The following is a 25,542-nucleotide window of genomic DNA, read 5'->3' as shown; positions in this document are numbered from 1 at the left end:
AATCTTTAATTATTAAGTTTTTTAAAAAAAATTATTAAAAGTCATGACACTTCTTCCATTCTTAATTATTAAGTTTTTTTCTTGGATCAAATCTTAATTATTAAGTCATTTATTGTTGTTTCACCTAAGGTACCTTCATTTAAAAGCACCAATTAAAATATTTCACGTGTCGTCTCATTAGAAATTCGGATGCTTAGAGCCCAGTAAGGACCGATATGGGCCGGACCTGGTTATAAATGTAAGACTCTAATTGGATCGCTGTTCGTCATTACTTACCCATATATATTTGTTATTCTTCTTTTCTCAATTTTCTTTCTCTTTCCATCACCTTTCTCGTTCACTTGCTTCAGATCTGGCAGCGATTTCATTTCTTCTCCAGTCTTTCTCTCGTCTCGGTTCTATCTCCTGGCCATTGGCGGTCAGGACTTCTCAGCCGTATATTTGATTCCGTCCCCGGATTTACTCTTGCTGTGATCTGAGGTCAAACATGGCGGCTGCCAACGCCCCCATCACGATGAAGGAGGTCCTGACGGTGAGTTCTCCTTACTCTTCACTCTTATCTTTGAATATTTAGATGTGTATCTCCTGGAATCGACCGTGATTTTCTACGATTAAGCTCTGTTCAGTCTCTTGATTGATTGATTCCAGTTTCCTACTGATCTGAATTCTGCTCGATCGTTGTGTTACTCTCTAGTTTTTCCGGATCGCTTGTTTGGGAATGCATGTTTCTGATCAGATTTCTCTAACTATGCTCAGATCTGTGTTTCGTTAATATATCAATGCCGAATTTCAAGTTGTTGTCTGTAGCAATGTGCTTATGTACTCGGATCTCATAACTAAATAAATGAACTATTTGACGTAACGCTTCATCTTGATTTTTCCAGCTTCCGAGCATCGGGATCAATCAGCAATTCATCACGTTTACAAATGTTACTATGGAGTCTGACAAGTATATCTGTGTACGAGAGACGTCACCGCAAAACAGTGTTGTAATTATAGATATGAATATGCCGATGCAGCCTCTTAGGAGGCCTATTACTGCAGACTCTGCTCTTATGAACCCAAACTCGAAGATCCTTGCCTTGAAAGGTACTTGATTTTTTCCTTTGATCTAAAACCCATAACGGTTTCCTCGAATTCGTAGTTCATAATCCACTTATCTTGATGTTCACTTTTTACTTCAATATTTATGTAGCTCAAGTTCCAGGAACTACTCAGGATCATCTACAGATATTTAACATTGAAGCCAAAGCAAAGTTGAAATCACATCAGATGCCTGAGCAGGTGAGTGTTGATGCAAATATATTTGAACTCCATTATCGTTCCTGCTATACACTTCGTATAACTCTGAATTTTTCAGTCGGGTTTTTTTTTGGATAATAATGTTTCATGTTTTTACAGGTTGTCTTTTGGAAGTGGATTACACCAAAGATGTTGGGGCTGGTCACACAGAATTCCGTCTATCATTGGTCAATTGAAGGTTGTATATTTCAGCCTACTGTCATTTTCTTCATATCTTGTGTTTTCGTTTCTAATTTTCCTTCGGGTTTTATAGGTGATTCTGAGCCAGTTAAGATGTTTGATAGAACAGCCAATTTGGCCAACAATCAAATTATAAACTATAAGTGCTCTCCTAATGAGAAGTGGTTGGTTTTAATTGGAATTGCTCCTGGCTCTCCTGAGGTAAGTTTACTGCGCCACATATTAGGTCAAAAAAAGACATCAAAACTGCTTTCATGTTGTAGATTCTTGACTGATCTTGTCATTATTATCTGTTTTCTGTAGAGACAACAATTGGTAAAAGGAAATATGCAGCTTTTCTCTGTGGATCAACAGCGGAGTCAGGCCCTTGAGGCACATGCTGCATCGTTTGCGCAGTTTAAGGTAACGTCTTTGTTCTTTGGTGAGTTCATCTATGGTCTAATCTTGAACTGTAGTTTGACTTGCAACACTATTAATATTAGGTTCCTGGGAATGAGAATCCTTCTATTCTTATATCATTTGCAAGCAAGAGCTTTAATGCTGGGCAGATAACATCAAAGTTGCATGTCATTGAGCTTGGTGCCCAACCTGGTTAGCTCCCCGACGCAAAACTATATCTTCACTGTTATTTAATATAATTGGTTACGTTTTCTAGGTTGTATTCATCTGATCTTTAAAGGTTGGCGATTTTTTTGCAGGAAAACCATCATTTACAAAAAAACAAGCAGATCTCTTTTTTCCCCCTGATTTTGCTGATGATTTTCCTGTTGCCATGCAGGTTTGCTATTGCATTAGAATTTCAGTTATATGTGTAAGTAGTTAGTGACAATTTCTGGCACTAATTTCTCATTTTCCTGACAGGTCTCTCACAAATTTAACTTGATATATGTTATCACCAAACTTGGCCTGTTGTTTGTGTACGATCTAGAGACTGCTTCTGCTATCTACAGAAATCGGATTAGTCCAGACCCAATTTTCTTGACTTCTGAAGCTTCCTCAGTTGGGGGTTTCTATGCCATTAATAGGCGAGGACAAGTTCTTTTGGCTACAGTAAACGAGGCTACCATTATACCTTTTATTAGTGGCCAAGTATGCTAATCTTTTATGCTATTTTCCCGTTATAACCTACCCTTTTCATCATGTCATGCTAAGAAATCTATGCTTTTGTATCACAGTTGAACAATTTGGAGCTTGCTGTCAATCTTGCTAAAAGAGGAAACCTCCCAGGTGCAGAAAATCTGGTATGCGATGTTTATCATGGATCTGTTGTCTCGGTGAAGTAATTATATAGTTGTTAAATGGCAGCTTGAAGAAAAAAAATGTCATTTGGTATTGTGAAGTTTCTCATATTCTGCTCGGATGTTGTAGGTTGTCCAGCGGTTCCAGGAGTTGTTCGCTCAAACAAAGTACAAGGAGGCTGCTGAGCTTGCTGCTGAATCTCCTCAAGGAATTCTAAGGACACCTGATACAGTGGCCAAATTCCAGGTGTCTATTTCATATCCAAGCAACTATGTGTAAACATGTTTATTTATGATGAAATGTTGGTAACACCAATTTTTCAACTCTATAATTTTGCAGAGTGTTCCTGTACAAGCTGGACAAACTCCTCCATTGTTACAGTATTTTGGGACTCTTTTGACTAGAGGGAAACTCAATTCATATGAGTCACTGGAACTATCTCGGCTGGTTGTGAACCAAAACAAGAAGAACCTCCTGGAAAACTGGTTGGCAGAGGATAAACTAGAATGCAGTGAAGAACTTGGAGACCTTGTGAAGGTAATCTTGAAATGGACGATTTTATTCAAAATGTGTGATATGTCTCCTATGGTGTGTTGTGACGATAAACCTTTCTGTTCCAGACTGTGGATAATGATCTCGCTCTGAAAATATACATCAAAGCTCGGGCGACTCCAAAAGTTGTAGCAGCTTTTGCAGAAAGAAGGGAGTTTGACAAAATACTGATTTACTCAAAGCAGGTAAGCAATAAGATCTATAGTATAACCTCTTCTATTATTTTTACCCTAAAGTTCTGTTGTCTCATGAATTACCATTGTTTCATATTGTGACTTCAGGTTGGGTACACACCTGATTACCTGTTTCTTCTGCAAACCATACTCCGTACAGATCCTCAGGTTAGTGTGGTGCACTCTTGATACTTGCAACATACTAAACTATGAAAGGACTTTACTGAATATATGTGGCGTAAGCACTGGAAGAGTTATGAATCAACTAACTTGTTGAATAATTTGACCTGATGTTATATAGAATGAAGAATCTTTTTCCCACCGTATTAATATCAATAGTCTTTTAATTTTTATTTGCAGGGAGCAGTAAATTTTGCATTAATGATGTCTCAAATGGAAGGAGGTTCTCCAGTTGACTACAACACCATCACTGATCTTTTTCTTCAGGTAGGTCAATATATTCTGTATGCACCAATATTTGTAGCTCATTACTTGTTCTACTCCTATATACAGAATTGTATACAGTAGATGTAAATTATCATGTGCTTATTTGTCTATTTGTGCATATTCAGAGAAATCTGATCCGTGAAGCGACTTCTTTCCTTCTGGATGTGCTAAAGCCAAATTTACCTGAGCATGCTTTTCTGCAAACTAAGGTTGAAAATAGTTGCCACCTTGTATCTCTCCGTTTTTTTCTCTACTCACCTTCTTTCCCCAGACTGTTTAAATCATTTTTCAACACAGGTTCTGGAGATAAATTTGGTAACTTTTCCTAATGTGGCTGATGCGGTATTAGCAAATGGGATGTTCACCCACTATGACCGGCCTCGCATTGCTCAACTTTGTGAAAAGGCTGGACTTTATATCCAATCCTTGAAGGTTGGTACATGTTTTTTACCATTTTTACCGGCCAAATAGATTTATCATCTTCTCACCTTCCAACTTCTTTTCCTTTTGATTTGTGCAGCATTACTCAGAGTTACCTGATATAAAACGTGTAATTGTAAACACACATGCTATCGAGCCACAGGTAGTGCCTCTGAAATATATTTTGGTTGTTAAACCTACTAAGTGGTCAAGTTGTTGCATAACACTCTGCTCCATATGCAGGCTCTTGTTGAGTTTTTTGGCACTCTTTCTAGCGAGTGGGCTATGGAGTGCATGAAGGATCTGTTGCTGGTCAACCTGAGAGGCAATCTGCAGATAATTGTTCAGGCAAGTGGTGTATGATATGATGAATCTTATTGGTTATTTTGACACTAACGGTGTCCATACAATTTCAGGCTTGCAAGGAGTACTGTGAGCAACTTGGTGTTGATGCATGTATTAAGCTCTTTGAGCAGTTCAAGTCATATGAAGGGCTATACTTTTTCCTAGGTTCATATTTGAGTATGAGGTGATATAGATAAAATCTGATCTCGTTTCTGTAAACAAGCACGATTCTTGTATTTATATGCTTATGTTTACAATGTTTCTCTCTGTGCGATAGTGAGGATCCTGAGATCCATTTCAAGTACATTGAAGCAGCTGCCAAGACTGGTCAAATAAAGGAGGTTGAGCGTGTAACTAGAGAGTCTAACTTCTATGATGCTGAAAAGACGAAGAACTTTTTGATGGAAGCTAAGCTGCCTGATGCACGACCTTTGATAAATGTCTGTGATCGTTTCAGCTTTGTGCCTGATCTTACTCATTACCTCTACACAAACAACATGCTTCGTTACATTGAAGGCTACGTGCAGAAGGTATAAGGTTTCCTGGGACTACTTTTAATGCGTTGGAGTTCAGTTTTTTTTTATGAAATATTTATACGTTTGATTCTGTCAAAGGTGAACCCTGGGAATGCTCCCTTAGTTGTCGGGCAGTTGCTTGATGATGAATGCCCTGAAGATTTTATAAAAGGCCTCATTCTCTCTGTTCGTTCATTGCTTCCTGTTGAACCACTTGTCGAGGAATGTGAGAAGAGGTGAATCCTTTTGGTCATCCTGGTTTGCGTTCATAATTATGTCTGTTTAGTTCTGGAAACTCTAATATGTTTCTGCTTTTTCAGAAATCGACTCCGTCTCCTCACTCAGTTCTTGGAGCATTTAGTTAGTGAGGGAAGCCAAGATGTGCATGTCCATAATGCCTTGGGTAAAATTATCATAGACAGTAACAACAACCCTGAGCATTTCCTGACCACCAACCCTTACTACGACTCTAAGGTTGTGGGTAAGTACTGCGAGAAACGTGATCCTACCCTAGCAGTTGTGGCATACAGAAGAGGACAATGTGACGAGGAACTCATCAATGTCACTAACAAAAACTCTTTGTTTAAGTTACAAGCCAGGTATTTTATCATTACTTACGAAAATTCTTGTTACTCTCACAATGGTGACTTTGTAGTTTGTTAATACACAAGTTTTCAATTGTAGGTATGTAGTGGAGAGGATGGATGGTGATCTGTGGGATAAGGTTCTCGATGAAAACAATGATTATAGAAGACAGCTTATTGACCAAGTTGTGTCTACTGCTTTACCTGAAAGCAAGAGCCCAGAGCAAGTTTCTGCAGCTGTTAAAGCATTCATGACTGCTGATTTGCCGCACGAGCTTATTGAGCTTCTTGAAAAGATTGTTCTACAAAATTCTGCCTTCAGTGGAAACTTCAATCTGCAAAATCTGCTTATATTGACAGCTATTAAGGCAGATCCGTCTAGAGTTATGGATTACATCAACAGGCTGGACAACTTTGATGGACCTGCAGTTGGAGAAGTCGCAGTTGAAGCCCAATTATATGAGGAAGCATTTGCTATCTTCAAGAAGTTCAACTTAAATGTTCAGGCTGTCAATGTATTGCTGGATAATGTCAGGAGCATTGAGCGTGCAGTTGAGTTTGCATTCCGGGTCGAAGAAGATTCTGTTTGGAGCCAAGTCGCTAAGGCGCAACTCAGGGAAGGACTAGTCAGTGATGCAATTGAGTCCTTTATCCGTGCTGATGATGCCACTCATTTCTTGGAGGTCATACGTGTCTCTGAAGATACTGATGTCTATGATGACTTGGTCAAATACCTTCTGATGGTTAGACAGAAGGTGAAGGAACCCAAGGTTGATAGTGAGCTCATCTATGCATATGCAAAGATTGATCGGTTAGGTGAGATTGAAGAATTCATTCTGATGCCAAACGTTGCTAATCTACAACATGTTGGTGATCGTCTGTATGACGAAGCTCTCTATGAGGCTGCAAAAATAATCTATGCGTTCATATCAAACTGGGGCAAGTTAGCCGTCACACTTGTGAAGTTGCAACAGTTCCAAGGTGCTGTTGATGCTGCAAGGAAAGCAAACAGTGCAAAGACATGGAAGGAAGTCTGCTTTGCTTGCGTTGATGCTGAGGAATTCCGGTTGGCTCAAATATGTGGTCTTAACATTATCATTCAGGTGAATACCTGATCTTACTGAGCACAAAAGTTTCCCCTTACAGGTTTTAGATTTCAATTGTGTATGCTTTATAGCCCAATGTATCTCATTTATTTCCTGGTTAATCTTTTGGTGCTTAATAGGTGGATGACCTGGAAGAAGTCAGCGAGTACTACCAGAACAGAGGGTGCTTCAATGAATTAATCTCACTTATGGAGAGTGGACTTGGGCTTGAACGTGCTCACATGGGTATCTTCACCGAGTTGGGTGTACTCTATGCTAGATATCGTTATGAGAAACTTATGGAACACATCAAGTTATTTTCAACTCGCCTCAATATTCCCAAGCTTATACGGGCCTGTGATGAACAACAGCACTGGCAGGAACTTACCTATCTGTACATTCAATATGATGAGTTTGATAATGCTGCGACCACCGTCATGAACCATTCTCCTGAAGCATGGGAGCACATGCAATTCAAAGACATTGTTGCCAAGGTAGCGAATGTTGAACTGTACTACAAGGCTGTGCACTTCTACTTGCAAGAGCATCCGGATATAATCAACGATCTTCTCAACGTACTTGCGTTGCGGTTAGACCATACTCGTGTTGTTGATATAATGCGGAAGGTTAGAAGCTGACTGATGACTTTGTTTTTTTCTATAAAAACAACTGAGCTACATTACTTAACAATTGGTTTCTTCTGATCTCAGGCTGGTCACTTGCGTCTTATCAAGCCATACATGATTGCAGTTCAGAGCAACAATGTCTCTGCTGTTAATGAGGCTCTGAATGAGATATACGTGGAAGAAGAAGACTACGATAGGTTGCGAGAGTCTATTGATTTACATGACAGCTTTGACCAGATTGGCCTCGCTCAGAAGGTAAAGTTCAAATATACTACCCCTTTAATATTTTCTCTCTTTAAAAATGGAAAAAGAATGGCCTTAGAGATGATATAATCTTCCTGTGAATGGTGCGAACAGATCGAGAAACACGAACTTGTTGAAATGAGACGTGTGGCTGCTTATATCTACAAGAAAGCGGGCAGATGGAAGCAATCAATTGCATTATCAAAGAAAGACAACATGTACAAGGACTGTATGGAAACGGCTTCACAATCAGGCGAACATGAACTTGCAGAACAACTACTGGTGTATTTCATTGAACAGGTATGATGATGGTTAAACATTTACGAGATGCTAGTGCTAGCCATTCAGTTTGGTTAGTTGAAAAGAATTGGTCCAGACGTTGAACGTAGTATCCCGTGTCTTCTGCTGTTATACAGGGCAAAAAGGAATGCTTTGCTACATGTCTCTTTGTATGTTATGACTTAATCCGACCAGACGTGGCTCTAGAACTTGCCTGGATCAACAATATGATGGACTTTGCCTTCCCGTATCTCCTCCAGGTGATCTATCCTAACCCTCAAATAAACTCTTTTGATTCTCTGCTCAATGAGGTTGGAACCATTATTTGAACGCTATGATGAATTCTCTTCTTCCTGTCGTTTTTTCTTTGCAGTTTATCCGAGAGTACTCTGGCAAAGTGGATGAGCTAATAAAGGACAAGCTTGAGGCACAAAAAGAGGTGAAGGCCAAAGAGCAGGAAGAGAAGGATGTCATATCCCAACAGGTACTACTTATGACACAGCTACACTGGATATCATCCGACTCTTTATCTTGACAGATACACTTAAAGGAGTAATATGTTTTTCTTTTGTTTTTAAACAGAACATGTATGCCCAAATGTTGCCACTTGCTTTACCTGCACCACCGATGCCAGGAATGGGAGGTGGTGGTGGGTATGGTCCTCCACCACAAATGGGCGGTATGCCAGGAATGCCTCCCATGCCACCATATGGAATGCCACCGATGGGCGGCTACTAAAGCAGACCAGCTTATGCTTTAATATCCGCATTTGGAAAAGTATCAGTAGCGCATAGAGTCGGCCCAATTTGCTAGGGCGGTGTTCATCTGCTAGCTAGCTTATATGTCTGACCAGAATTTGTCTGGGAATAATGTGGATAATAACCTCCTTTCGTTGTAATATTCTGTTGGGTTTAGGTGAGTAATTTTTTTTTAACTTTTTGTCAAAAGCCATTTTTGAGTATATATACTCAACTCTCTTACTCATATGAGTTTTGTAGTTGTACTTTCCTTCAGCATTTCATTCCATTCGACTTTCGATTTATTAAACCGTTGATCAGTTTCACCTTGTTGTTATTCATATATGAAACAATTAATATCGAGAAGGACTAAATAAATCCTTCATGAGAATTTGGTTGACCTCAGAACAATCATCATCATTCATCAGCATCAGAAAGACATAGATGCAACGTGAATCTCATTTTCATGAAATAATAATGAAATCTTAGGGTAGGTTTATTTCACATGTACACATAAAAACCTAAGTACCAATAGTCATCTGAACATCATGAACTAAAAATTGCATCCCTCCGTAAACACACATTTCTGCTACATTACTAAGAAAACGTTCTGGATAGAAAGATTCAATCAACCCAACATACTTTGTTTTTATTAGTATACTTAGATGACATACAAATTCACTTGGTATTTCTAATATCAAAAGTTCAACCTTCACCAGGATAAAACTCATCCAGCGCAGACACTAACTATAGATAATCAATTAAACCAAAATGATAAGCAGATTGAAGAACTTTAAGGAGAATCAGTAACTCATAAGGATCATTCCATGTAATAAACATAATTCTAATAGAAAACATAGATTCGATTTGGTCCAACAAAACATTCAAATTGAAAATTGCAAAACCAACAAAACTCACATAAGAGTTGGTTCTAAAAAGAAGAAAGACAAAACAAACTCCCGAATCTACTTAGATCGCTGTCTCATCTTTCGTCTCTTCCTCTTCAATCTCCTCATACGCTTCTTCTTCCACTGCAACACACAAACACACAAACCATAAAGATCCTACACACTACTTCAATTTCTCATCACTAAAAAATCCATTAAACAATCAAAACCCATTACTAACCTTGGCTCTCATGCTGATTTCGCAGAAGCTGTCTCCTTCGTTCCTCTGATTATTTGTTTAGCTTTACAGGATGAGGAGCGGCGGAGATGAATAGAAAGATTTTGTAGCTTACGCTCTTATTCCTCCTTTAAACAACAACAAAACCCTAGTAACTAACTTAATGGGCTTTATTATTTCAAAAGCCCAATAAAACCCAAATGGATAAGAATTTGCCAGAGGGGATATTCGCACAGAGAGAGAAAGAAGATCTTTTTCCGACAAGGTTCAAGATCGATTAAACATTACATGGAGGAGATTCACTAGAAAGAAAGGAAAAAAATCTCTTTGTCTTTGCAGATGCGACACGCAAAACGACGATTCTGATCTCGCTTGTCTGATTTCAAAAACAATGAGAAGATAGTTCTGATTATATAACACACAAACCCTACTTCATTCCTTCATCATCGTCTCCAATCATTACCCAAAGATCCGTCTTTTTCTTTACTTCATGTCGAAGCAAACGTACAAAGTGTGTTTCTGCTTTCGCCGGAGGTTTCGTTACACTGCATCGGAGGCACCGCGTGAGATCAAGACCATTTTCGAAAAGTACTCAGAGAATGGAGTTATGACCGTTGATCATCTCCACAGGTTTCTGATCGATGTTCAGAAACAAGATAAAGCCACCAGAGAAGATGCACAGTCAATTATCAATTCTGCATCTTCTCTTCTTCATCGTAATGGTCTCCATCTTGATGCTTTCTTCAAGTACCTCTTTGGTGATAATAACCCTCCTCTTGCTCTCCATAAGGTAATTTTCGTGTTATTTCGATTTTATGAGTTCAGAATCTGAAGTAAACTATGATTGATTGATATAAGAAACTCAGATTTTGGATTGGGATTTTTCGTTTTCCTTGTTTGGTAATTGAGGAAATGGTGTGAGGAAGTGAGATTTTTGGAATAATTTGTTTGAATGTTTCACTGAGTCTAATCAAGAGTTCGAACTTCGAAGCTGCTGTTTGGTAGAAAGTCGTAGGAGCTATGTACTTTTTAGGTGTTGTGGAATAAGTCTGATTCAAGAATTTGAAGCAATAGAATTGTTTTTCTTTTTATGTCTCAAAAAAAAAAAAAAAGTTGAGAAAGTAACATATCTAGGAATGTGACATTTACTCTATTAGGAACTCTGACACAAAAATCCATGATACAAGTAATTAATATTTTTACAATTCCGGCTATACATGTAATTGTGACTCAATTGTGCTAGCTTTTATTTTCAGATTGATTATAGACTTATCTCTAATGAATTTGTGGTGTTTCAGGTGCATCATGACATGGATGCTCCTATATCGCATTATTTCATATTCACTGGTCATAATTCTTATCTGACTGGTAATCAGCTGAGCAGTGACTGTAGTGAGGTACCTATTATTGATGCGTTGAAGAAAGGTGTTAGAGTCATTGAATTGGATATATGGCCCAATTCCAACAAAGACGATATTGATGTTCTTCACGGAATGTATAATTTTGCTTCAAATTTATTTCGAAAAACAAGTCAAGGTTAGGTGCTTGGCGTTTAACTTGTTTACTGAACCATTCTTAAACAGGACTCTCACTACACCTGTGGGGTTGATCAAATGTCTCAAAGCTATCAGAGCACATGCCTTTGATGTATCTGACTATCCTGTTGTTGTAACTCTTGAAGATCATCTTACTCCAGATCTTCAGTCTAAAGTTGCTGAGGTAGCTTTTTATTTTGCATTTCTTTCTTTGCTGCTTTAATAGATGAGTACATTGGTTTTGAGATGTGTTTTCTTGTTGTATGATAGATGGTTACTGAGATATTTGGGGAAATTCTGTTTACTCCTCCTGTGGGAGAATCTTTGAAGGAGTTCCCATCGCCAAACTCTTTAAAAAGACGTATTATCATCTCAACCAAACCCCCAAAAGAGTACAAGGAAGGAAAAGATGTGGAAGTGGTGCAGAAAGGTAAAGACTTGGGGGATGAAGAAGTTTGGGGAAGAGAAGTTCCGAGCTTTATTCAGAGGAACAAAAGTGAAGCTAAGGTGTGTACGAAGACAAATCATTTTCATTCTGTTCTGTTGCTGTTCATGGACAAACATGTTAGTTTTCTTTCTTGTTGCAGGATGACTTAGATGGAAATGATGATGATGACGATGATGATGATGAAGACAAGTCTAAGATTAATGCACCACCCCAGTATAAACATTTGATTGCAATCCATGCTGGGAAACCAAAAGGCGGAATTACTGAGTGTTTAAAGGTAGATCCTGACAAGGTTAGACGCCTTAGCTTAAGCGAAGAACAACTTGAAAAGGCAGCAGAAAAATATGCGAAGCAGATTGTGAGGTATAGTCATATTATGTTTTTATGTTTCTAAGTAATAGTTGCAGTTTGTCAACTCAATATGAATCCTGTTAATCATGGTGTGGCGCAGGTTTACTCAGCACAATTTGCTGAGGATATACCCAAAAGGAACTAGAGTCACATCATCAAATTACAACCCGTTGGTTGGCTGGAGCCACGGTGCTCAAATGGTGGCTTTCAATATGCAGGTATCTCCTTCTGCTATATTACCAACTTCTTTCTACGTAGTAGTAAAACTTCTAGTTATTTTGGAGGAGCTATGTTCCATCATTTTACAGGACATCAACCTTATTCCTCAGCTGATTTGATTGTGATCTTTTTCCATGTACAGGGGTATGGAAGATCATTGTGGCTAATGCAGGGAATGTTTAGAGCCAATGGCGGATGTGGCTACATCAAGAAACCTGACCTTCTGCTGAAAAGTGGTTCGGATAGTGACATATTTGACCCAAAAGCTACTCTACCTGTGAAAACAACACTTAGGGTGAGATATCTGATTCTCTGGTTGGTCTTTCTTTTACCAATTCAAATCCGATCAAACTCAGTGAACTTATTCTTTCCCTTAGGTAACTGTATACATGGGAGAAGGCTGGTACTTTGATTTCCGCCACACACACTTTGACCAATATTCACCGCCTGACTTCTATACAAGGGTCAATTTTTGATTCCCTGCCTTAAACCTCACACAAATGTTTTGAGATAGAACTGTTTCTTGTCTCTTATGCTTGCAATATAACAATTTGAGCTTTTGATGCATATTCAGGTTGGGATAGCTGGAGTTCCAGGGGATACAGTAATGAAGAAGACGAAAACACTGGAGGATAATTGGATACCAGCTTGGGATGAGGTGTTTGAGTTCCCATTAACCGTTCCAGAGCTGGCCCTGCTACGATTAGAAGTGCATGAGTATGACATGTCAGAGAAAGATGATTTTGGAGGACAGACATGCTTACCGGTTTGGGAGCTAAGCGAAGGAATAAGAGCATTTCCTTTACATAGCCGGAAAGGAGAGAAGTACAAATCCGTTAAGCTTCTCGTGAAGGTGGAGTTTGTGTGAGACATGATTAAGAAAGATACAGCATTTAAACTTGTCTGGTAGGTTTGAGTGCCACAGAGTTTGTGAATTTGGAGGATTTGTATGTGTGAGAGAGAATGTATGCTTGATTTGTTGTTTGTAATATTATGTACATAAAAGACGAAAGTGAGAGAGAGAGAGACGGTCTTGTATCGTGTGTTGTTGTATTATTATGTAGTAGTCTCGTGTAACACTTGAATCGTATGATGATTTGTGGTTTTTGTGTAACAAGTGTGTTTTAAAACTTGTTTGATTCCATTCCACCAAGAAGGCTTCAAAGAATTTTCTTATGTATCACATAAAACTGATCGAATTTCCATAAACATAACCAATCACACCCCATAAAACAAAATTGGCCAAAAAGAAAAGAGAAAGGATATTTTAGTAAATGAAAGAGAGAGGTGGTGGTGGAGGTGGAGGAAGCGCGCTCTATCTCAAAAACGTTGGGGTCTGCTTGGTCCTCAACAATTGAAAACCGTACAAATTCAATTTCTTCACATAAAGCTCTCTCTTCCTTCTCCATTCTTCCACCCTTTTTTTTCTTCTCTCCGCACAAATCCCCAAATGTCCGATAGGTATCGTAATCCCCCAACTTCTCGATTCATCAAACTCTTCAATTTTGTGTCTCTTTGATTGGTGATAAAGATTGATTCTTTCGTTTCTGGGGACGATGATTCATTTGATTTCTTTTTTGTAGGATACTGTGCAAGTTCTTTGTCCATGGCTCGTGCTTGAAAGGCGAAAATTGCGAATTTTCCCATGACTCTAAGGATCCGCCCAATAATGTAATCTAATCTCTTCTCAAGTTTCCTTCTTTTGATTCATCAGTCCCAAATATTTGACTCTTGGTTGTATAAATTAGGTTTGCACATTCTATCAGAAACGAATATGTTTGTACGGAAGTAGATGTAGATACGATCATGTCAGAGCTGCTTCCAATCTTCCTCTTAGCTCAGATTCTGAGTCTTTAGATCGCTCTATATCCACCACCCCCTCTAGGCATTTGCAACAACAAGGCGATAATAATGACGGTGACAAATCCTCTAACGTTTACTGTATCCACCCTAGAGAGTACCCGATCTGCTCTTTTGCTGCAGCTGGTGATTGCCCTCGAGGTAACCAGTGTCCACATATGCATGGTGACCTCTGCAATACTTGTGGCAAGAAGTGTTTGCATCCTTTTAGACCCGAGGAACGAGAAGAGCATACGAAAGAATGTGAGAAGAAGCAGAAGCACATTGAGGCTTTGAAACAAAGTCAAGATATTGAGTGTAGTGTGTGTTTGGATCGTATCTTGTCAAAGGCTACTCCAGGGGAAAGGAAGTTTGGGCTGTTGACTGAGTGTGATCATCCGTTTTGTATACAATGTATTCGTAATTGGCGTAGCAGTGCTCCTGTTTCGGGAATGGATGTCAACAGTACGTTGAGAGCTTGTCCTATATGTCGCAAACTCTCTTATTTTGTTGTCCCTAGTGTGGTCTGGTACTCTTCTCCTGAGGAGAAGAAGGAAATTATCGACATATACAAGGCTAAACTCAGGTATAGTTACTAACTGCAATAAAAACTTGATTTTGAGCTGGCTTCAAATTTGATTTTGCTTAGTAGATACAATTTGTGTTCCATTCCAATCTTGCAGATCAATCGACTGTAAGCACTTCAACTTTGGAAATGGAAACTGCCCATTTGGAGCAAGTTGTTTCTATAAGGTATGTATTTTCCTCTATTCTTTATTGTCAGGCAAAGCAGCAGACGAATGATTTTTAGTCTTACTCATTTTTGGTGTTGCTATATAGCATGCATATTCTGATGGTCACTTGGAAGAGGTTGTTTTACGGCATCTTGGTTCTCAAGAAGGAGAAACTGTAATAACAGACAGTATCAGGTCTTTACCCAATATGATCAACTTCAGTCATCATTCATTGTCATTAGCCTTATCCTCTGATAATAATAATGTGTTACTGATTTCAGGCTATCAGAGTTCCTTGGTGGCCTGCAGATTTTCTAAAATATTTTTTCCCAGATAAATCGAATGTAAGTTCCAAAATCTATTTGTAATTATTAGAGATAAGTGTTTTTTCATGTTTTAAAAACTTGAAATCCATGAAAAGTCAGCTTATTGGTTTCTCTTTTGTGACTTTCTCTCCTAATACAGAACACAAGGTGGTGATGACAACTTAATATTCTTATCAAACTCATTTTGATTCTGAGTTTTGACAATCCTCTTAAATAAGGTGAAGTAATGTTTATTTATCTTTATCTTTCAGATTATCGTACTAGAATTTTCCTTGTTGGCTGATTCAAGCTATCTTCTTATTATAGAAATGTAGACATGCTCAGAGAGGATAATAGTTAAAAAGAGATAAGGACACAGGAGAAACTCAATGTAATAATATTTAGATAGGGAATGTTACTCTACTACACAATAATGTAAAAAAAAATGTGTGTGAATATACCAACAAATAATGTAAATAATGCTTTCATAGCACTCCGTCTGTAAGATATTTTAGATAAATAAAATTTGAGTTTCTATTCATTTAAACATCTGTATGTTATAGAAAGAAAGAACATGAAGAGAGACGAAGAGAGTGATGTTTTCCTTTATTGAGATTTGATACAGCAACAGAAAAAAAATAAAAATACAGAAGAACATTAAGAATGATCTTCTACCATCTGAGAATGGCAAATCCAGAAAGGATGAGAGAAGAGATGATCATGATAATAGACATTCCTGGGAAACAAGAGGCTCCTGTCTGTGACTCTGAATCGTACTGTGCGGAGGCGGTAAAGACAGAGGAGAGCGTCATTGTGGCGAAAACAGCCATCGCTGTGTATTGATTGTAGCCAGAAGCCATGTTTACTAAATTTGACCCTCTCAAAACCAATTATGTCACCTTTGGCTTTGGCTTTACCAATGTTGTTGTTTTATAGGGAAAGAAGAAGTTCGTGGGGACGTGAAGAGCATAAGGTTAATGCTCATTTCATAAAACCCCACTTTCTGTTTGTTGGTCAACGATTGTTATTGTAATGACTAATGACCTATAGAACAAAACCCATCTAACATGAATCTTCTTTTAAATGGATTTGGTGAAAAGACCAAGTTTTAAAATCATCATACGTGCGATGAAAGAATACCCAATTTGAAGCATGAGCCCAATGATAGTTTATAGGCCCAAATAATTTTGATTTATAGTCACAGACAGGACAGGAGCCTCTTGTTTTATGAGTTGAATTGGGCCGAAGATGATACAATATAAAGCATGAGACCAATAGAGGACTGACCAGTTTCTTACCTTCGTTCGTCGAAGAATCGAACAGTCCCTTAATTTTTCCAGATTCAGATTAATAGCCTATGTATCATCTGTTTGGATGTGTTAGGCTCTTTTGAATTTCTTAAAATTAGTCTAGATTTTGATTTGTGATATCCTTGTTATACAAAATTTGAATTTTTCAGAAAATTCATACTTAATTTCATGGTAGACTTGTCGAACACTGTGATTTGTTTGGGAAAAAAAAGGTTTAGTTTATATTCATTACGTACGTGATGCATGATGCTTAGTATGCATTAAGATAGAGTATATGATCCGTGCTCCATCATTACTTGCTATTATCGATCGATACTTACTATTATTGATCCTTAAAAGCTGATTTTTGCATGCGCATTATTTTCAATATGCTATTTTGAAAATATTTTTTGATGATGATGATTGTTTTATTTCGGTTATAAGTTATAAACGGACTCGTTTTTGTGATTGAATTATGGGCTTTTGATATCACATCAAATGTTATTTATGTGGAAATGAATTGAGAAAAAATGATGATTTTATCTTGCACCTATTCTTAAGTTTGGCTTTGATGTGTTTGGCTTTTGATGCTATATTTCTGTCAAAGAATCCTGAATTTATTTATTTATTTAGATTCGGTTGATTGTGTCGTAAAATGGAAGTTACTTCAAAATAAGCCTCCTTGCAAGAGTATATATACTATATTACTTTTAGATAGTGAAAATTGGTTATTAGTTGTCGTTTAGAAAGAAGGAAATTTTAAGAAAAAATACTGATCGTAAACTATAACCAATGTATGTATTAGTATACTTTGATACTTCAAACACACGTGTGTGGTGCGGGGATGAGACAGAGAAAGAGGTTGGTCTTGTTCTTGTCTTTGACTCTAAACCAGTCTTTTTCGATACATTTTTCTTCACTCACAAGTCTATCATCATGTTTCTAACGAAGACATTTATTTTATTTATATTTTGTAACAAAAAAATGAAGACCCACCTCTTGCTTCTTCTTCACATCCCCATTTCATCTTCTCTCTGTCTCTCTCTATTAGAGACTCTCTCTACTCTACCCATCAATCTCAACAAACACTACTTTCTATCTCTTTCTCTCTTTGTCATATCCATTACGCATATTCGTATCATTCCAAAGCAATCCCCACAAATCATATCATCCTCTCCATCTTTCCTTGCTTCTTACAATCTCTCCAATTTCAAATCTGTATACTCTTCTTCAAAAAGGCTCCACCAGTCCAAAATGATGATGAGGAAACCGGACATTACTACGATCAGAGACAAAGGCAAGCCAAATCATGCATGTGGTGGTAATAACAACAAACCGAAGCTAAGAAAAGGACTTTGGTCGCCTGATGAAGATGAGAAGCTGATAAGATACATGTTGACTAATGGACAAGGATGTTGGAGTGACATCGCTAGAAATGCTGGTCTTTTACGTTGTGGTAAAAGTTGTCGCCTTCGCTGGATCAATTACTTGAGGCCTGATCTTAAACGTGGATCCTTCTCTCCTCAGGAGGAGGATCTCATCTTCCATTTGCATTCCATTCTTGGTAACAGGTAAACTTTACAATGAGTCTCAGATTTGAAACAATTTGGCCCTAAATGATTTTAGTGCATAACTGTTTACATTTTATCGTCAGGTGGTCTCAAATAGCTACTCGGCTTCCAGGTAGAACAGACAACGAGATCAAAAACTTTTGGAACTCGACATTGAAGAAGCGGCTTAAGAACAACAGCAACAACAATACTTCATCAGGATCATCACCTAACAATAGTAATAGTAATTCCTTGGACCCAAGAGATCAACATGTGGATATGGGAGGCAACTCAACTTCATTGATGGATGACTATCATCATGATGAAAACATGATGACAGTGGGGAACACCATGCGCATGGACTCTTCCTCCCCATTCAATGTTGGACCAATGGTTAATAGTGTGGGCTTAAACCAACTTTATGATCCCTTGATGATATCAGTGCCGGATAACGGATATCACCAAATGGGAAACACAGTGAATGTGTTCAGCGTTAATGGTTTAGGAGATTATGGAAACACAATTCTTGATCCAATTAGCAAGAGAGTATCAGTAGAAGGTGATGATTGGTTCATTCCCCCCTCGGAGAATACCAACGTCATTGCTTGTAGTACAAGCAACAACCTAAACTTACAGGCCCTTGATCCTTGCTTCAATAGCAAAAATCTTTGTCATTCAGAAAGCTTCAAGGTAGGGAATGTGTTGGGGATAGAGAATGGTTCTTGGGAAATAGAAAACCCTAAAATCGGAGATTGGGATTTGGATGGTCTCATCGATAACAACTCTTCTTTTCCCTTCCTTGATTTCCAAGTCGATTGACAATTTCTCTCTTTTCATTTCATTCTATCTTCTTTTACTCATTCCTTCTTATTCATTCTTATACACATATTTTTTAACATGAAGTGGATCGATCTTTTTTCTAAAAGAGTCTCATTTTTTTGTGGCAAAAAAGTCTTTAAAAAATAATAATTCAGAATTGGTATATTCTCTTCTTGTCCCTTTGTTTTCCCATCATATGTATTTTATTATTCACAATAATATTGCTCATAGAAACGGGAGAAACGGGAGAGATATGATATGCATAGCTTATATCTTTAGTTGGAGGAACCAATCACCATGCATGGTTACATTAGTACATGAAATGTGAATAGGAAGGTACATTGAGATTTTATTTGCTGAGGAAGTACTTAAATAATGGCCCACACAGCAGTGAGGTGATTAGTTGTTTCATTTGTATAGCTTTCTCTTTCTTTTCATATACTTTTCTGTACAAATCTGAGTTTGATTGATGTGTAAAACGCGGTTTCGTAATAAGAAAGCATTATCAGCTTTATCATTCTCTCTCTACCTAAAATTCGAGTTAATTACGACTCAAAAAAAAAAACTATTCGATCGTAAATATATTGCTTAAGAAATTGTAAACAATGCAGCTGTTCAGTATAAAGGATATTCCCCGATACGTTTCACATCAATTTAGAAAATTTACATTCTATTAACTTTGATTGGTATGAAATATGAATAAGTAAATAAAAAAAAGGGAACAAATCCAAAAAGTATTCTAATTACTTTACACAGAAAATTTTAAGAATTGTAAGAAAAAACTCAAAACGTATACTTAAAGAAACGGATATAACAAAATGATGTTTTGGCTAAAAACCTAAATTTAAGGTTTGCCATGATTGATGGAAAAAATGTCTAGCATGAATGTGGGAGTTCTAGTATAGACCTTGAGGCCTTCGTATATAATTGAGTTTATGGGCCAATGGAGACTCCAAGCCGCAAGGAAACTTTAGGCCTGATATTTCAGTTTTTTGGTTCAACTAGGTTTGGATTTGTTGGTTTCTTCCGAAAAAGGAGATTTGAATGGGAAACCGGATTTCTTCGCTCTGGTTTGTTGGAAAAAATTTCATTCTGTCCAGGTTAGGGTTTGTTCGGATTCGATTCGGTGGTTGACAAAAGTTGATAAAAAAATAAACTATTAGTTGGCTCAGTCGGGGTGCAACAGGTTTTTGTTTCTGTATAGATAATTGGTCTAAAATCAAATTTCAGTTCTGAATCGGTTAAGAAATTTTATTCCGGTTTGATTTCGGTTGTGATTGTTTCGGGGTGCAACATGTTTTTTCCCTCATGTTAACAGAGCACTTATGAATGGCCACAAAAAGAGGAATATTTTGCTTATGAAACTTCCCGAGGTTCTAAAAATAGTTTAAATTATTGAACATATATAAAAATGAAAGTTGAAGCCAAACTAAAGATAAAATAGGAAAGTTAGTAAGATAAAATTAAGAAATCAAATATCGTTTGTATAAATATAGAGCTTCCTAGGTTTGAATGATTGGTTCAGTGGTTAATTATTACTTATTTAAACTTAAGCGTCAAGGAAATTGGATTACAAGAACAACAAACCCACATCATGACTTGTGTTATTATAGTTTTCTCCACCATGAAATAATTAATTTAACGCTAGCTATATAGTAGTGCTTAATTTACTCCACATCAATAAATCATTTCAGAGATAGACACCAATCATAAGATTGATATCTCTCTCGTTACTATATATGAACTTATCGATCATATAGTTTCTTTCATCACACACTCACAAAAACAACCAAATAAACAGAACAAAAATATTAAGGCAATTAGCTTATTTAATGGAGAGAAGAGAGGACCACTACTCAAACTACTTCGTCCAAAGTCCTTCAACGGTTTTCCATGACCCTGAATCCGAATTCCAATCCCCGATTCGATCTGACTCAGCGCCATTGGTCCTATCCAGCGTCAATGAATTCCCGAGGTACTCAGATTTCTTGAGAAACTCCGAAAACAACTTCTTGTATGAGGATGATGAGAAAAGATTGGTGCCATTGGGGACCTCCAATTCGAGTTGGTGGATCGTCCTCCAAGTAGGTTGGAGGTTTTTGTTTAGCTTAGGAGTGGCATTGCTTGTCTTCTACATTGCTACTCAGCCTCCTCATCCTAACATTTCTTTTCGAGTAATATAAATCTTCTAATAATCTACTAAGCTAGTACCAAATTTTGTTGATGCATGCATGGAGTTTTAACGATGAGCTTGAGTTTTGGCTTGTATACTCTACCTAAAAAAAGTATGTAATTTTACAGATTGGGAGGTTTAATCAGTTCATGTTAGAAGAAGGTGTGGATTCACATGGAGTGTCGACTAAGTTCCTCACTTTCAATTGCTCTACCAAGCTCATAATAGATAACAAGTCTAATGTCTTTGGCCTTCACATTCATCCTCCATCTATCAAATTCTTCTTTGGCCCACTCAACTTTGCAAAGGCGCAAGTAAGTCTTAAGAGATATATTTATTTAATATCAACTTCAGTTACCATATGCATTCATACATCTCTTGTTTCTGTAAAGGGACCTAAACTATATGGGTTGAGCCATGAGTCGACAACATTTCAGCTATACATAGCAACAACGAACCGGGCGATGTATGGGGCGGGAACAGAGATGAATGATATGCTTCTGTCGAGAGCTGGATTGCCTCTAATACTGCGGACGAGTATAATTTCCGACTATCGAGTTGTCTGGAACATTATAAACCCTAAGTACCATCACAAAGTCGAGTGTTTATTGCTCCTTGCTGACAAGGAGAGGCACAGCCATGTTACAATGATAAGAGAAAAATGTAGATTGGTATCTTGATCAAAGATTATATCCAAAGAGATGCCATAAGAGAGCTAATAATCAGTATGACGACCAACTTAAGAGAAAATAAAAAAAACTTCGAATGATACGGGAGAATTCTATAATAAGAGGCTATGAAAATTTTCCATAGCTCATAGGTTTTTAAAGATTTTGTTCTCGTAATAGTTTCCATTTTTTTTTGTGCATCGATAGTTTCATGTTACCCAATTAATCAATTCATCTACAAACAATATAGACCCACTTGCGGCTATATATATTGGTGCACAAAGTTCTTCCACATTATTGGCTCCTCTCTCCAAATCCATCATTAATACATCAAATAGTTGATTTATCTTAACTATTTGAATGATGTGACTATCACAGAATTTCTTATATACTTGCGGATTCAGATTGTATATATCAAATAATATTCTTTAAAAAATGACACTAATAAAGCAACCAGACAATATAAAAATAGTGGCGCGTGCCCGATGTGTGTGTAGACATAATGGAGTCATTCTTGAGTGTTGATGTCTTTGTAATTAAATCATTTCCGAGAGACGTCAAGTGCTTTTCTATGAAATATTTAAGTCATGGTACTTTTGTACTTTTTATGTACTCTTCATAGAAGGAATTGTCTGTGTTAACAAAAAATAATTGAAGCTTTTGATATTAGAGTGCAGAGTGCAGACTACATAACTAAATGCTAAGCTAACCAGAAAGTAAAAAAATCTAACAAATTCATCCGCGAATCATTTTGCATATCTTTTGCCAATATTTTGAGATATGAATGATATGATCAACATATATTTTAAATAGTAATAATAATTAAACAGCGGAAAGATTATAAAAGTAGATGATAAGAAACGTGAGGTATCAAATGTATCGTGATGGATAAATTAGGTAAGATGAAGGCGCATATATAACTATATAAAAACACTGCATTAAGAAATGCGAAAAAAAAACAAAGGCTAAACTAATTAATATTTGTTGCATCTTAATTGGGAATCCTACGTAGCCCACTTTTGTTGTATAAAACTGTTACGTTGATTGTGACTGTTACGTTGAGTGTGACTTCAGCGACTACGTCACGTCTCTCATACGTTTTTTCTTCATTGAACAATTTTGGTTTCATGCATAAATCGAATATTCGACCATACTCCAATTCTTGGGATTTCTGATCAAAATTTACAAGTGTTTTCCTGGATTTGAGCAAGAAACTCTGGAGTCAATAAACCAAATGATTAATCAATCAATAGTTTATCAGTTTCTCTCTAAATCAATGGTCTTTATAGACGCAAAAGAGGGACGCTTAGACAAAATTTGCTTAACGTTTTCACGAATATTTGCAGATCTTAAAGTTTAGAAATTTAGATGCATGAACTTGCAATTTTATTATATGAAATGAGACGTTATATCAATATATCATGTTATAATTTGGATTCTTAATCTGATAATGCGAAAATGATTTAAAGCAAGATATAAAGACATTCACACATGATTTATATTAGTTTAACTTTTTAAAATAAATTTTACGTCCACTTTCCAACGTTACATACTCTAATCTATTTTGAAATTGTGATCAATGATCGATCGATCAACATGTTACGCAGATCACACAACATATTCAACATATCAGTCTCCACAACACAATATTTCATAAAAAAGATTACGCAAATTGGTGTGTCGTATATAAATGAACGTTGTAAACTTGTAACTAAGTGGCATAAACTAGCTATTCCCGCAATTTCGACAACTGAATTCCCAACTTTTTACAAAAGTTAATTTAAAAAAAAAAAGTTAATATAAAGTAAAGAAAAGGTAGGATGTGCATTACTTTTTATATATAAAGCAAAGTTTGGAGAACGTATGGACAAAAAATGAATATGAATGGAATTTGTGTATAAATTGGAGCCAAGTGTACTTGGCACACGCTTATTCAATTGAAGCCAAGTATTGGCACACGCCTATAAATAATCCCCTCTAAACTCTCCTAGATACTCACTCATCACTACTCATCTCAAGTTCACGTGACTACTTATATAAGCGTTGACTACATAAAGGTAAGATATTCTCTCCACATATCTCATAAGTTCTATGATTTTTCTTAGTATTGCATATATGTTCTCTATCCTACTAGGATATATCAACACAACATACACAAGTTCTCAATTGAATTAGAAGCTCATGAGTAACTATAACTGTATATATAGTTAACTAGATTACGAGTAAGAATGCAATTGTAAAGCCTTTTAATTGAACTTCTTCTTCTTTTTTTGATAAAAGGTTTTTAATTAAAAAAACAAGTAATTAACCATTACAAGCTAGGACAACTAAGTCATACATGTTGAGAGTAGTGAGAGAGTTAAGCAAAAGCTTAATCTAGTCCTTTTAAAAGCTAACAAACATAGTAGAGATTATAAGATGTTTGGTGTAAATAACAACAATACCCAGTTTGTACATGTGTTTAGAAAATAGTTTGGATTATGGTCTAAAATATATAAATTATAAGAAAGATGATGTCTAACGATTCAACATAGCAAAAGATGATGTACACAAATGTTTTTGTTTTACCCATGTAAAAAAACAGAACATTAGTTGTTAAGTTTATAGGTTTATTTTCTACATTAATTTTCACAACTTTTTAGTTTCTACATATTTTTGATTCCATTTTCATAAGAAAATCTTCAGTATATTATTACATTCATATTTATTACTTCTTTATTATTTAAAGTGATCATTCCAATTTTATATATAGAAAATTATTTATTTATTTATGGCAAGGTTGCAACATATAAAAAAAAAGTTGGTATACAAACAAATATCTATACCAGAACGCACAATCAATTAAGTTTTCATCTTCTATATATACTGATCTAAAAATATTAATATAAGGTTTGGGATAATTCAATTTAATCACATCGTTTATAAAAAGCGGTTAACTCTACGATAACTAAATAAATTGTGTTATATGAAAAGGGGAAGTGGCAATGTAGGTAATGGAATTGACGTTGATGGCTTGAAAAAGATGGCCTTATCTTGCGGAACAAACAATTACATACACGACACGCACTATATACAACTCACCTGTGTTGGTCTCTGTTGCCATCTTTTATGTTATTGTTTTCCGACTGTCGCCTTCCTTTAACTAATATTATAATTTTAAAGATGTTCATAAATCACAGTAGAAAGCTTGTTTTTGCTAAAATGAACATGACACGGATCATACAAAAAATATATTTTACACTATAGCTATATACCGATTTAATCTTAGGTACTTTGAATCGTGCTAAAACTAAACGGCCTTCTCAAAACCCTCCCTCTTTTCCTCCCTCCCTCAGAAACCCCTCCATCGACAAATAACGTTATGCAATTCTCTAAACAATGCTCGACAAGCATGTGTTTTTAGTAATGCTACAACTTATTTCTCTTTTCAACGTCCTAAGAGGCATCAAAAAGATCAAAGATCTTGGAACCGAGGTCCTATGCAAGGAATCATTATAAAGTACCATGTTATTTTTTTAAATAACATCGTTTTCTTAATATAATTTATAAATACCGTTATTTTTACCGAAATTTCATATATATGTCAGTTTTATACTTTGTACGATAACGCCAAAAACTTTAATTATCGCCAAAATTGTAAACGGTATTTTCGTCGTTTAGTTATTTACCAAAAATAAAATGACGATTGCAACTTATTTAGTTAAAATACAAAAAAAAACTAATATATTAATTGAGCGGACGGAATTTTTTTCCAAAATCC

The 25,542-nt window shown here is 36.5% G+C and overlaps 6 protein-coding genes and 1 non-coding gene across 12 annotated transcripts; 5 read left to right on the top strand and 2 right to left on the bottom strand.

Annotated features, from left to right (window-relative positions):
- The first annotated feature begins 244 nt into the window (after positions 1-244).
- On the top strand, positions 245-9,095 carry AT3G08530 (Clathrin, heavy chain). The gene is made up of 30 exons (NM_111688.7): positions 245-532; positions 885-1,089; positions 1,196-1,284; positions 1,402-1,480; positions 1,556-1,683; positions 1,786-1,884; positions 1,965-2,073; positions 2,181-2,260; positions 2,344-2,571; positions 2,658-2,723; positions 2,851-2,967; positions 3,061-3,258; positions 3,342-3,458; positions 3,555-3,614; positions 3,807-3,893; positions 4,019-4,102; positions 4,191-4,325; positions 4,414-4,476; positions 4,557-4,661; positions 4,730-4,842; positions 4,936-5,188; positions 5,273-5,409; positions 5,494-5,772; positions 5,858-6,860; positions 6,983-7,468; positions 7,553-7,723; positions 7,826-8,011; positions 8,128-8,250; positions 8,364-8,474; positions 8,573-9,095. The coding sequence occupies exons 1-30, from the start codon at positions 488-490 to the stop codon at positions 8,726-8,728; spliced, it is 5,112 nt and encodes a 1,703-aa protein (NP_187466.4). The 5' UTR covers positions 245-487; the 3' UTR covers positions 8,729-9,095.
- A 460-nt stretch (positions 9,096-9,555) lies between these two features.
- AT3G08520 (Ribosomal protein L41 family) lies at positions 9,556-9,898 on the bottom strand. Its single transcript, NM_111687.2, has 2 exons — positions 9,856-9,898; positions 9,556-9,758 (listed from the first exon to the last, which is right to left on the bottom strand). Exons 1-2 carry the CDS (start codon positions 9,865-9,867, stop codon positions 9,693-9,695), a joined length of 78 nt encoding a protein of 25 aa, NP_187465.1. The 5' UTR covers positions 9,868-9,898; the 3' UTR covers positions 9,556-9,692.
- Positions 9,899-10,000: 102 nt separating this feature from the next.
- On the top strand, positions 10,001-13,537 carry PLC2 (phospholipase C 2). 4 transcript variants are annotated; one of them, NM_001035583.1, is made up of 10 exons: positions 10,048-10,642; positions 11,151-11,347; positions 11,436-11,571; positions 11,658-11,894; positions 11,975-12,198; positions 12,287-12,404; positions 12,548-12,700; positions 12,783-12,869; positions 12,980-13,370; positions 13,433-13,517. In NM_001035583.1, the coding sequence occupies exons 1-9, from the start codon at positions 10,343-10,345 to the stop codon at positions 13,271-13,273; spliced, it is 1,746 nt and encodes a 581-aa protein (NP_001030660.1). In that variant the 5' UTR covers positions 10,048-10,342; the 3' UTR covers positions 13,274-13,370; positions 13,433-13,517. The 4 variants fall into 4 exon arrangements, with proteins under 4 accessions (NP_187464.1, NP_001030660.1, NP_001154596.1 ...); NM_111686.6 differs by having other exon boundaries at positions 10,001-10,642; positions 12,980-13,537; NM_001161124.1 differs by lacking the exon at positions 12,783-12,869.
- Positions 13,538-13,650: 113 nt separating this feature from the next.
- On the top strand, positions 13,651-15,822 carry AT3G08505 (zinc finger (CCCH-type/C3HC4-type RING finger) family protein). Of its 3 annotated transcripts, none has more exons than NM_202526.2 (8): positions 13,651-13,866; positions 13,989-14,076; positions 14,154-14,830; positions 14,928-14,997; positions 15,085-15,173; positions 15,260-15,322; positions 15,444-15,522; positions 15,611-15,822. In NM_202526.2, exons 1-6 carry the CDS (start codon positions 13,856-13,858, stop codon positions 15,294-15,296), a joined length of 972 nt encoding a protein of 323 aa, NP_974255.1. In that variant the 5' UTR covers positions 13,651-13,855; the 3' UTR covers positions 15,297-15,322; positions 15,444-15,522; positions 15,611-15,822. The 3 variants fall into 3 exon arrangements, with proteins under 3 accessions (NP_974255.1, NP_001325802.1, NP_850540.1); NM_180209.1 differs by having other exon boundaries at positions 13,792-13,866; positions 15,619-15,822; NM_001337759.1 differs by having other exon boundaries at positions 13,697-13,866; positions 15,444-15,822.
- Positions 15,823-15,868: 46 nt separating this feature from the next.
- AT3G00260 lies at positions 15,869-16,272 on the bottom strand. The gene has a single exon (NR_143792.1). It is a non-coding gene; the product is annotated as an uncharacterized misc_RNA (transcript).
- Positions 16,273-17,622: 1,350 nt separating this feature from the next.
- Positions 17,623-19,455, top strand: MYB83 (myb domain protein 83). Its single transcript, NM_111685.3, has 2 exons — positions 17,623-18,143; positions 18,227-19,455. The coding sequence occupies exons 1-2, from the start codon at positions 17,827-17,829 to the stop codon at positions 18,939-18,941; spliced, it is 1,032 nt and encodes a 343-aa protein (NP_187463.1). The 5' UTR covers positions 17,623-17,826; the 3' UTR covers positions 18,942-19,455.
- A 1,185-nt stretch (positions 19,456-20,640) lies between these two features.
- AT3G08490 (delta-latroinsectotoxin-Lt1a protein) lies at positions 20,641-22,059 on the top strand. The gene is made up of 3 exons (NM_111684.3): positions 20,641-21,115; positions 21,243-21,428; positions 21,507-22,059. The coding sequence occupies exons 1-3, from the start codon at positions 20,774-20,776 to the stop codon at positions 21,792-21,794; spliced, it is 816 nt and encodes a 271-aa protein (NP_187462.1). The 5' UTR covers positions 20,641-20,773; the 3' UTR covers positions 21,795-22,059.
- Positions 22,060-25,542: the final 3,483 nt, after the last annotated feature.

Source organism: Arabidopsis thaliana, chromosome 3, assembly GCF_000001735.4.
Source record: "Arabidopsis thaliana chromosome 3, partial sequence".
NCBI classification, from domain to species: domain Eukaryota; kingdom Viridiplantae; phylum Streptophyta; class Magnoliopsida; order Brassicales; family Brassicaceae; genus Arabidopsis; species Arabidopsis thaliana.
Note: the sequence above shows the minus strand (reverse complement) of the source record. Positions and strands in the feature narration are given on the sequence as shown.